The 12,901-nt window shown below is 43.2% G+C and overlaps 1 protein-coding gene across 6 annotated transcripts in view; it reads right to left on the minus strand.

Moving 5' to 3' along the window:
- STRBP (spermatid perinuclear RNA binding protein) overlaps positions 1–12,901 on the minus strand; it is a 100,366-nt gene that overhangs the window by 16,724 nt on the left and 70,741 nt on the right. For 5 of the 6 annotated variants that reach the window (XM_073314531.2, XM_073314528.2, XM_073314529.2 and 2 more), the window contains 5 exons: positions 11,903–12,061; positions 7,734–7,868; positions 6,531–6,671; positions 3,188–3,311; positions 618–662 (listed from right to left, as the gene is read on the minus strand). In XM_073314531.2, coding sequence (XP_073170632.1) covers positions 618–662; positions 3,188–3,311; positions 6,531–6,671; positions 7,734–7,868; positions 11,903–12,061 — 604 coding nt within the window. The remainder of the gene's footprint in view (positions 1–617; positions 663–3,187; positions 3,312–6,530; positions 6,672–7,733; positions 7,869–11,902; positions 12,062–12,901) is intronic. The other variant, XM_073314532.2, reaches the window with a different exon arrangement.

Consider the following 12,901-nt stretch of genomic DNA (forward strand, 5'->3'; position numbering starts at 1 on the left):
GGACTTGTGGCATCTTAGAGACTAACCAATTTATTAGAGCATAAGCTTTCGTGAGCTACAGCTCTCTAAATAACCTACAGAAACTCAGTTGGCTTGACCCAAACAGCAGTATTTAGCCTGCAACTACATAAAATGTGTCTGGACTGGTTATGAGATGTCTGTGGCAGTGGGCATTTCAAACAACTGACTGCAATAAGAGGAAATGCCCACAAGTCTAACTTACGGACTATCATTTTACCAGTGTTTAGCCAAGGGGCATTAGAGTAATATTCAAGGATGTTAGATTTGGCCCTTAGGTATTCTTTGAATGGAGCACAAGTTGGCTGTAAAAAGTAGGAGAACTACTTTAAAATATTCAATTTCACTATGAAAGGGAACAGGCAGTTAGAACAAGCAGTCCTTCCACAATCAGGCAAAGCATAGGCAAAAAGCTACTCCAACCAAAACAAGAACCACAAGGTTATGGCATCAATTTAAAATGTCCTCATTGTCATATTTAAAGTGAGCTCTGATTTTCTTGGATCACACTTGCAAACTCTAGGGCAATCTCTATTTTTGGACTGCCATGATAGTTTCAATACTGTTTCTAGTGCAGTTAATTAATAGTTCATACATACCATAGGCTGGCGCAGCTGGGCTGTACCCATAAGGTGCCCCATAGCCTACAATACAAACAGAACAAGCATTTGGCTTTATTCCCCCCAACATATGAAGAATCATCAAAGGTCGCAAACTTAATACACGAGCCATACACAAAACAGAAAATCCATTCCCAGTTACGTTAAAATACTTAAGCCAAATTTGGATGTAATCATTCCAGATTCTGGCTGCAAAAAAACAAACAAGCCATCTTCCGCGTTTTTTGGAAGCTTCAGCATAGAAGAGTGAAGCTCCACCTTTCTTTCTATTTTCCTTAATATTTTCTCTTGGTTGAAACTTTCCAGTCAATACGGTCGCACTGCAAGAGTTGGCAAGGCCCAGTTTACAGACTCTCTTAATAAAATACTGATATGACTTAATGCATAAAATAGTCATTGTCCTCAATCCCCCAGTTAGGAAAAGGGAAACCTGGAGGCCTGTGGTAAAGGTCCAAATCAGCAGCAGATATTTTTGGTGATTAAGAACACTGGCATTTGGTTTCCGCAGAGTCCAAACTTATTCCACAAAAGACATCTGAATGGCTGGATAGTAAGTAGGCACTGATGGCAGCTTAAAAAAATAAACCAAACCATCATGGGGATAGGAGGCATGCAAAGTTAGAGGATACATTCAGTTGCTGAATAAAAAGGAATGGTGACAGCATTGTTCTTGGTTATTACTGCTTGTTATTTCATTAAGACTTAGTACCATTCATGTCTGGTAAAGCTTTTTTTGAGGGAGGTTAGGTTGGGGTGGGGAAGGCTGAAGAGGAAAAAGGTACGTAGGCCAAGAGAAATAAATGCTTAACAAGTATGATGGCTGGGAAATTAAACCGATTTCTGGAAGAATTCCATGCTGGCAAGGACTGTGCCTCTAACAGGTTACAATGTCTCAAACGACTCCTCAGGCAGAAAAGCAGTTTCAGAAACAATGTTCAAGGCCATTAAAAATGAATTACTGGTTTTTAATATTTATGGTTACATCAATATACAGGAACAATGAAGGCACCACATTGCTGATGGTGCCGGGAGGTAAATATATCCAACTACAGGCTGCACTATTAACGTCTGGGAACTGATGAAGGGTGCAAATTAGAATCTATACTATATCCTAAAGAACCTTGAGCACTAACGATCAGGGGTTTACTATTTGGAAGCTAACTGAACGTTGGCCATGGAACTTTGGAGGCATAAATACACAGAAATGGAGGCGATTCCCCCTCCCACCCCCAACTCCTGCACATTATCTTCTACACCAGTGTGGTTCAACCTCTTCAGATTGGCAACCCCTTATTCAAACTCAAATTTTCGTGATTCCACGCCATAAAATGAATAGACAATGATAACCCTACGTAATTGGTTTGTGTAGCAGAAGAGGTTCACAGAGAATACCTGACCTTGAAGGATAACAGTATGCAGGGAATGTGGGAGCAAGATTTTCTTTGTTTTAGATTGTAGTATGATTTTCAGTGCCTCACGACCACCTGCTCCCCGGGTGTTGACACCCATCAGGTGAGATACAGTGTTTTAGGTGAAGCGAAATATAGAGGAAACCCAGAAGTTGCTATGCACTTCATTGTCTCTGTAGCTACAGTTTTGTTTATTGGGGCTGCTAACCTGCCAATGGGAATCAACCCTAAAACAGCCTGACCAGCTATGTGAATTCTGCGTGAAGGGGCCCAAGTATAAATGGGAACCAAAAAGCCTTTTAATTTGGACCTGCAGTTTTGCTGCTCAAAGCAACGCAGCCAACATTACACAGCATCATCAGTCAGAATATGAATGTGAATTTCCTTCTTTCATTTCTCCCAACATGACAGCTGTTAATAGACATCTCTGCTCACAGCCCCAGATTGTGCAGGGTGCTCCCGAGAGCACAATGACTTCCAAATCTGCCAGCATAATCCCCACAGTTTGCGACTCTGGAACGCATTCCAGTACGGCAGCAAGTTCCATTCCAATAACCGTTCCCCAAGAGGGCTGAAGGGTCTCTCTTACTGTGACTCAGACTGCTCCTAGAGGAGATTCATCAGGCGGCAAAGCACTCCTCATGGGAAGCAACGCGCACAGGACAGTACTTTCATTTTGCATGCACAAACAATACCCCTCTGCTCTTATTAAGGATAATCCTGTAGCATTATCTAGAATGAGAAACCCTTGGTAAGGCCAATCGTAATACTAACAGGCATCTTCCAGGAGACTTTACAACCAGGCACAGAGTTGTGGGAATCATGCCATGGTGAGAGTTATGAGAAAGGCAGATATCAGAATTACAAAGCCCCAGGGAAAGAGCTGGATAGCGATGTGCTCATCTTCCATGCACAATAAACCGCAAGCGAGATACATTTCCAGCTTTACAGACTCTCTGACTTTTCCCTTTATTTAAACCCCTATGCATTTCCCCCTATGGCTCTTCTCAAATGCTACAAAACTAAACAGGTCACCAGCATGGATGAGTCTGACCCATAGAGAGGTGAACATCAGCAGCCAGAGTTCATCCACGGACAGTTGGGCTCGACAGACCCTTAGCTGTTAGTGCTATGACGTACCTGGTGTTATGTATCCAGTAGCAGCGGCTGCCCCAACAAATGCCCCTCGTGTTAAAGCGCCTCGACCTCTGCCTCGAGCAACCTGGACTGCTGCAGACACAGCTGTATTTACAACTCCTTTAGCCTGTGCGGAATAATAAAAATGGCATGATTCAGAACATGATACACAAGGCAATCCATGTTAAATCCAGCTATATGATCTGTATGAATTACCTCTAATGCTATATTCAACCTGCCAGGCTTCTTAAAGGCAATACACACTCACTCATTCCATTCTGAAGCGTAGCTGTGCAGAGTTGGGGACTGTAGAACAGACCTATACGTGAGCTCACTAGTTCTCCATTTACAGAATCCCCTTCCCTGGACAGAATGAACGGAACATTGGCAGCTGTGCCAACGGGCATCTTTGTTTCATTCCAACGCCACAGTAATCAGCTCTCTTACTTAGCCGGAAAGCTCTTTGGGGCAGGGATGGGCTATCTTTTTCTCACATGTGCGATGTGACTCTGATAGGGCACCAATGTGCCCCTACACTCTGCTACTGATCTCCACCTCACTTGCCTATAGGGAGCTGCAGGGACGTGGGGTCCCTGCTGCAAAGCTGGATTTGTTACATCGTCAGAAATCCTGGACGCTTTTTGAGAGAGTGACGTGGCCCAGAGGAGAGGGGGAGGATATTGACCCTATTTCTTCCCACCTCTCCTCTCTGGCTTGCTCTGGCTTGCCTCCCCCACAAAGTGCTGAGCTAAGAGCTGGAGCAGTCAAGTTGGGGCGAGCCAGGCGGGGGGGAGCGGGAGGGAAGGAGGAGAGAGGGGAGAGAGAGAGAGAGAGAGGACAGAAGCATTGGCATTTTTATTGTAATATTTCCCTGTAACACATCAAAGGTGAAATCTCAGCCTTATTAACTTCAAGAGGACCAGGATTCTACCCCAAATGAAGCAAAAAAGCCTGGGTAAGATTTTTCAAAAATACCAACCTATCCTTATGCTCCTAAAGTCACGCTTAGGGCTTCTACACAACGTTTAGTTCACGGCAAGCAGGGCTGTAAATCTACCCTGCAACAGCTTGCCATGCACTAAGTGTCCGTGTGGACCCCCTGCTGATGCACATTAACAGCTAATACATGCTGATCTGGTCCCATTTCAAAAAGGACTAGGCTAACAATGTATGAGAGTTAGTCTGTAGCCAGCTAGTTCAGGGTAGATTCACACCTCAGCTTGCCACTAATTGTTTGTGTAGACGAGCCCTTAGGCATCATTAAACTGGGTTGCCAGATTTTCAGAAGTGTTGGCCACTCAGCTCCTGTAGGTTGGGTTGGCAACTGTCAGATGACTGGCACATTTCAAAATTTGGCCACTGATTTTGACTTTTAGGAATCTTGGCTGCTTACAGTTAGACTCGTTCGATAGGAATTAAACTTGAAACACAGAGTTACACTTCCTTTGGGCTAGTATGAGCAGTATCCATTCAATCTGATAGATCTTTTCCCATGTCCTCACATGGAGATAGATTTGCATAGAATCATAGGACTGGAAGTGACCTCGAGAGGTCATCTGCTCCAATACCCTGCACTCATCCCTGACAGGTGTTTGTCTAACCTGTTCTTACAAATCTCCAGTGATGGAGATTCCACAATCTCCCTCAACACTGGGATTAATTGCTTTACTACCCTGACAGGAAGTTTTTCCTAATGTCCAACCTAAACCGCCCTTGCTGCAATTGAAGCCTGTTGCTTCTTGTATCCTCACAGGTTAAGGAGAACAATTTTTCTCCACCCATCTTGTAACAACCTTTTATGTACTTAATGTAATGGGCCATTTTCATACCTGGCTATTAGGATCCTATCCTTTTTAAATGCTGAGTGTCTAGTGTTAAGAATACATCCTTCCTACTTAATTTTTATTTTCTGGCCCACTGTAAGATCTATTCCCCTCTTACATGTCTGAATAAATCCCTTGCCTTCTCTCTTTTCATTTTGTTATAATTATCTTATTCCTTAATTACCTTCTGGCTCCGGCTGCTTATCCTACTCAGTAAACGCCATTTCTTAATTTTTTCTTCTCGAAGTGCACAATAGCTACACTTGTGTAGACAGCTCTGTTGTTCTAACCCTAGACTGCGCTGGCCAAATCTCCTTTAGACACTCTGATTTTTCCTTCTTTTTAAATAAAGGGAGAGAGTCTACATGTGTGCATCAAACCGCATCGTTCCCCAAGCATACTCAGCAGCTGCAGGCTAACCGGCAACCTCATGTAGCGGATCAGAGAGCTTTAGAAGAGCAGTATTAACATGGCTTATTGCAAAGAAATAAGAGCAGAATATGACTAAAAATCAGAGTCATATTCTTAACTGCCATCTGTGTGTGGAATAACATTCTTCAGGAACTGGATTTTAAAATAATAATGGAAGCTGAAGAACTTCCATGATGCAGGAACTAGAGGTCTCAGTGCGCCCAGGAGAATTCTATAAACATAATTGTTAGGTACAGAACTTAACGAATACACGTGGCTGATAATTTCTCTGACTATATTTTATGCTGCAGCAGGATGGAACAAAATTCATTTTTGCAAAGACTGGAAAAGAAATCCTAATTCTAGTTAATCTGCACAATGCAGATCAAAGCTGTAACTGTTAGGACTTTTTCTGTGTGGGGCTCTCTGGAAGAAGTACACTGATAACATAGAATGGACAGATCACTGTGGCTCTCAGTAACCTTTTTAATTATTTGAATTATCAGCATCTAATATAAAAAGAAGATTGAAGTGAAGTTTTTATAAAACAAATCCTCATCCAGTGAAATGCTGCATTTGAAAAGGGATACCCCTCAAACAGTTTAGGCTCAAAATTCAACTTAGTCTAGAAGCTGGCGGTTGTGTCTATCACCAGGCTATAAACAAGATATTCTTTAAGTCTGCCTCTGTTACGATCAGAGACGTAGTGCAGCCTGGGCTATTGCACTGGACTTGAACTCAGGAGACCTATAACCTGGAGTTCTATAACCGACTCCAGCCCTGACCAACTGTGTGACCTCGGGCAAAGTCACTTCCCCTCTCTCTGTCTTCTTTATGTAAGACGGTAAGCACTTTGGGGCATAGACTGTTCTGTGTCTTTGTACAGCCCTAACACACTGAGGCCCTCACATCAGCTCAGGCCTCTCAGTCCAATTAACAAATTAACAACAACAGAGTAATAAAACCAAAAGACAATGCTTCCAATGGACCTGCTGAAAAACAACAGACTGAAGTCATGTGCCCCTCTGCAGCCACCATTATCTAATGCTACCCCAGGGCGGTGCTGACATAGGTAATGGTGCTAACTATACAAGGCAACTGGGGATTCTTACCTGAGGGAGAATCTTCTTTTTCTTATTGTTGGCTGCATTAGGCCCAGAAAAGAGTTTCTCAAGTGCTGCTAAAGCAGCGCTCGCTTTTGCCACCTTCTTATTTGGACCTGCGCCTCTGAACTTCTGCCCATCTACTTCTACCTAAAGCCAAGAGGTTAATTTAGAGCCAGTACTTTTCCTGGTGGGAACGACAACTCATATTGACAACCAGATCCCAGCTAGAATCATGAGTCATTTATAAAAAAAACTTCAACAACAAGTCCAGTTATGGGTGAAACTAACTTGTTTTTCCTCCAGTGAGTTCAAAGCACTCCACAATCGAGAGCTAATTAAACCCAGTAGCTCCATGTGATAGGTAGTGACCACTTGAGCCACTAACCACTTCTGAAATACAGCTGATTAACAGGACAGAAGTTAGGAATCCCATATCAACTTGAAACTGAACGGGGAATTTAAAGAGGTAAAATACATTTACTTGGGATGGAATTTGGCAGGGATTAACTCGCTGGTATTTGGGAAGGTTGCCATGAAGTCTTTGGTGAGCAGGACCTTAGCTTTATATCTCACCCAAAATTATACTTTTAAATGATCCCCAAACCCCACAACATTTTTGGGGCACCTACAACCCTAATCAATCAGCTTTGCACCTCCATCATCTTCAAGAACCTGCATTATGGCTACCCTTTGGCTAAAGAGAGCTACCTTGTACTCTCTTTAGAGACCATCAATGCTGATTCTATGTCAGCCCAAGAACCTGCTGCTGCAGAGTAAAATGAGCCAGAGACTGAATGGGCTCTCTCTGTTACATCATTCCTAACTCCTGCTAGGCTGGCAACAAGAGGATCAAATCAGGGCACCCATACAGGGCTGCCAGGACCCATCCATGACACACAGTGGGTAGTGGTTTTCGTTACTCAGCTGCCCTCTCCCCATGGCAGGGCAGGGATGTGATGTGTTTAGGGGCTTTCATAACCAAATCCTCCTTGCTGAATTACCTAGGGCAAAGAGAACATTCCCCTGCCATCTCCACAGTCATCCTGGCACTGGGAGATACAGGAACCTGAAAAGGTTACCATCCCTCTTGTGGAAGAGAACGAACAGTAAGGCTCTGGAATAACATTAAGTGGCAAATGAAAGCTACCAAGAGGACTGAAGCACGGTCAGCAAAACCACCTGCAGATTTCCGAGCACTGCTTCACTCACCTCCATTACAAAGCGCTTATCATGGCTCCCACCTGTCTCAGAGATGAGCTCATACTTAAGACCTCTTCTTTTTTCATTTAGCTCCATCACTGGGTTTTTGCCACTTGCTGTGAGGATAGGGCCCTGAGTTCTTACCTACAGAGACAAGATATATTATAACCGTAACAACTCTGAATGGCAGACACACATCTACAGCATGTCTGCCTATAACAGCTGCCCACCTGGACAGTCTGGCTGCCCACCTGGAAAACGCCAGTATTAATCATCTTCCTTTTGTGTTTCTGCAACAGCCAGTTCTTCCTGATACATCCGCCTTAGCAGGCTCTCTAGGGACGGACCGGCAACAGAGACACAGCGTTGTCAGAGCTTCAGCACAACCTGCTGCACCAGAACAGCAGATATGAAGCCCCGCCCCCAAGGAAAGCGGAGGGATGAACCATTTAAAAAATAAAATAAAATAAAATACTGCCACCCGCTCATTTTCAAGCGCAGCAGGCAGCTAGCCAGGCAGTCGGTGTCTCCATGACCAATTGCGATTACCTTCACATCGCAGCACGGAGCGTCATGCTGCTGGCTGCCCCGGGAGCCTAGACTCAAAGGGCACCCAGGCTGAAGGACAGACCGTCAAGGTGTCAAGTTTCTTGAAAGTAACTCTCTGCTACTAAACAGAAGGGGACTGGCTTTCCCAGCTCCACACATCTCTACTGCCTCATCTAACCATCCCTTTGGCACTTCCAATCTCTGACTGGGGAAACCACAGAGTGTAGGTCACACATCACAGTAGATATAGCTGGTTTCAGAGTAACAGCCGTGTTAGTCTGTATTCGCAAAAAGAAAAGGAGGACTTGTGGCACCTTAGAGATTAACTGATTTATTTGAGCATGAGCTTTCGTGAGCTACAGCTCACTTCATCGGATGTAGATGTAGCTCACGAAAGCTTATGCTCAAATAAATCGGTTAGTCTCTAAGGTGCCTCAAGTCCTCCTTTTCTTTTAGTAGATATAGCTGTTATCTTGGGTTAGAAATACAGACACAAAGAGCCAGTACACCAGCATATTAGACTGCATTATAGTCTGCTGTGCTGGAGGCACCAAAGCAGATACTGAAAAGTGAGAAGAACAAAGAAAATTAGGAGAGCCAGGCCAAGATTTTCAGAAGTGTCAAGTACCCAACTCGAGGCACCTGCCCTCTGAAAATAAGGTCCCTTTAAGGTATCTCAATTTAGGCACCCAAAATCCTGAGTCACTTTTGAAAACCTTAGCCCTTGCAAACATTTCTAACTTTTTACATGAAAAACAGTTACGATTTGCCTTTAGTTAAAAACCATCTAAATGATTCTAGTTCTTTTTAAAACAGGGTTAAAAAGGCTTATATGATTGTGATGCTGTATGGAATATGGGAGACATTTTATAATATTGTTGATACCAATATTATAAAAGTGCAATGAACCTTACTAGATATACCATGTAAGGTATCATCGGAAAAGTTATAATTCACTAGATACGGTAATCTTGTTTATATGTTTGTATTATCTTTGTGTTGTAAGTTATAGATATTTAGGGTATATCCGTATTTCCGAACTTGTGCTGTGCATCAGGGTGACATCCCCAGACAGATTGGCATCAACACTGCCCAGCCTGCTTGATGGCTCATCCAGGGACATCAACTATACACTGAACTCATTGAAAGGGTCAGGGCTACATCTTATGACTCAGCAAGGCATGCAGGGGCATGCCTATGGACAGAACTCTAAGGCACTCCAGGGGATGTGCTGGGCAGCTTGTGTTTGAAACAAAGGAAAGACAAGCCGCATGGCAAAAGACTATAAAAGGCAGCTGCATCTTCTCCATTTTTTCTTCATTCCTGCTTCTTACTTCTGGAGTAACTTTTCTACAAACTGAAGCTCTGAACAAAGGACTGAATGACCCATCCAAGCTGTGGATGTATTCCAGAGGGACTTTCAAGCCAGCAAACTCACCAACACTGCTAAGAACCTGATACAAAGACTTCAGAGTCCATGTATGTATGTAATTGTTTTATCATTTAACAACTCTTCTTGTCCTTTTTTCTTCATAGTAAACCTGTAGTTTTAGATGCCAAAGGATTGGCTGACAGCATGGGATTTTGGGAAAGATCCAACCTAATACTGACCTGGGAATAAGAAAAGGAGGACTTGTGGCACCTTAGAGACTAACAAATTTATTTATATTTAATGCTCCAATAAATTTGTTAGTCTCTAAGGTGCCACAAGTCCTCCTTTTCTTTTTGCGGATACAGACTAACACGGCTGCTACTCTATGACCTGTCAATGTGGCTGGCCCTTTGGGGTCAGAAGAACATTTTGTATAGTGAGCAGAATTTTTAAAATAACTTTTCACCTTACTGCACCTAGGTGCTGATTGGGAGTCTGAAACTGGAATGCAATAAAGGGGCTGTGTGGTTTTTCCCCCCCCCCCTCCTTCTTCTTCTTGGTAACCAGGGTGGGGATCAGAAGCAGTTTGTGACTGGTTGGGGAGTAGAACTTCAGTGTTACCTACAGTCTTGGGAGTATCTGCTCTCCTTTTTGCAACCTGCCCTGACCTTGGCATTTCCAGTGAGGGCTACGCTAGGCACCTTGGCTCACAATGATTATTAAGGCTATGAGTTGGTCACAGAAGTCCGGGATTTTACATGTCCTCCAAGACTTCATCACCTGGGAGGGGCACCTCGGGCTTTTGCGATTTATTGTTTATTGCCCATGACCTGTCCGTGACTTTCACTAAAAATAACTGACAAAATCTCAGCCTTAGTGATTATACATAGTCTGGCTCTAAGTTTGAAGTCACATTATCTAAATTGGTTAAGTTATGAAGAAATCCACATTTCAATGTACTGAAAAGCATCTATAGAGCAGGCAGATTACTTAAATTTATATGTATAGCAAAAAAGCACTTACATTTGAAAGGAGCATTATATCTAAAAATAAGGCAAAATTCTATATCTATTTATCTGCACAACCTCCTGAGTGCATCACAAAGGTATCAGCTACAGCAATGAAAATTCAAATTAAAGCTCTCGCTTCCACGCTTAACACAAACACGCTTCTAGAATTCCTCGGGATGATTATGAAGAATGGTGGTACAAATGGAGATGGGGAGAATAGAGTCTAAGAGTATGTCTACACTGCAATAAAAGGCCCACAGCATGGCTGCGGCTGGCCAGGGACAGTGGACTTAGTTTACGGGGCTATAAAATTGCAGTGTAGACACTTGGGCCCGGGCTCATTGGGTCTCAGAGCGTGGGCTCCAGCGTGGGCTCATCTACACTGAGGCCCAAGCCCCACAAGCCTGAGTCAACTGACCCGAGACTCTGCGCCCGTAGGTTTTTAATCGCAGTACAGACACACCCTAAGAGAGAACTCTGAATTGCTTGGTTTGTCAGCTCATGACAACTATGTAAATATTGGAAATGGTTTAAGAAAATATTTAATTAATAACATACTGCAGACCCCTTTCAACTGGACTCTTGGAAACATTCAGCATAGAGTGGTCAAGTTAAGGCATTTGGTCCTTCAGGGAATACTACATTTCCCACAAATTCAGTGGGAAAATAGAAGCACAATTTGCTCTTTAGAGTTCCTTAATTAAGCTACAAGTCCCAAAATTAAGCTAGCGTAACTTTAGACTGTAGCATTTTTCTAGTCAATTCATAAATACACATTTAAAGACATGATAATGCCTTTCACATTATTTAAATGCATCCCTATTCAGTTTGTTACTTTTCTGCACTTCTACCAATCTATAGGTACTTTTAATATAAAAACAGCTCCAAACAATGAATTATGTTATAAAATAGAAAAACATTACACTTGTTACTTATTTGTCTTACAAGTGTGCCAAGATTGAGGCCTCAGCGTCCTAGGTGCATAGTAAGACTGTCTTACCCTAAAGAGCTCACAGTCTAAATATGACGAGAGAGAGAGAGAGAGAGAGAGAAAGATCCTCACGTTATGGCTCAGGAACAGAGGCACAGAGAGATGGAAGGGATTTGCCCATGGTCTCACTGGCAGTCTGTGGCAGAGATGGGAATTGAAACCTGCTCTCTTGATTCCCAATCCAGTGCCTTAACTACACAAGACCATTGTCCTCATGGAAAGCGCTCTGTCACTGTGTTTTCCAGTGAATACCCACCTCCAAGGTAGAGGAGGTGTCAATTGTAGAATTTCCAGTATTATTGCTCGAGTTTGAAGAGACAGTCTCATTTTTGCCTTCGGTATCTGATTTTTCATCAGAGCTCATGCACTCAATATCTGCATCAAAGCCAGTTGGGTAGCCCATTGCTTGTAATACCTATACCAAACGACATTAAACAAGATGTAAAACCAGTTTGGGGTTTGGAAGTGAATGCAAGGCTGATTGATTATACAGCAGTAAAAAGGTCACATACACTTCACGAGGTAACTCACTTTGAAGTTCATTTTTCACCCAGTTAAAAACAGCAAAAATCAAGTACTAATGGGAAAATGGGCCCCACCCTTCCTAAGCTGCAAAATATAATGGAGAGTTTCCAGTGTCAAATGCACCAGCAGTTCATAAATACCATTTTCCAAACGGAGGTTCCCATGTATAATATGGGATTAAAATTCAACCTATAAAATACAGGATCTATATGCAAAGTAGTTTACTATTTACAACTCCAGTTAGACCACATCCACTATGTAATACTACTTGACAGCGTGACCAAGACATTCTGTTTTGCATCTTAAGTTCCTTTGAGCTCAGCATATACAAGTTTGCAGAGCAAGGACAAAGCGTCTCATAGGAACTGAGGCACCAGGCCATCTGCAATATAGGATGCTACACATGTAGCATCAAGCCCAGATGTTAACTGTTTTCAGTTTCCAAAGTGGCAACAAATGCAGGAGTTACCGTATGCCTGGGTTTTCCCAGACAGAACCTCTTTTTTTTGAGCCTGCTTTCTTCTCTGTCCAGGTAGGGTTTTCAAACAACAGGCAACATCCTGGGTTTTTGCAGAGCAGACAAGCTGCAGCTCAGAAAGACTCCCGATGGGACCATTCCCCTGCAAGTCAGAGCTGCCGGATCCTGCTCACCCAGGCCCCAGCTCTCAGCCTTGGGGAAGTGATCCTGCAGGGAGGCGCTGACCGATGACTGTCGCAGCATCCTGGGCTG

This window comes from Lepidochelys kempii, chromosome 16, assembly GCF_965140285.1.
Source record: "Lepidochelys kempii isolate rLepKem1 chromosome 16, rLepKem1.hap1, whole genome shotgun sequence".
Taxonomy (NCBI): Eukaryota; Metazoa; Chordata; order Testudines; family Cheloniidae; genus Lepidochelys; species Lepidochelys kempii.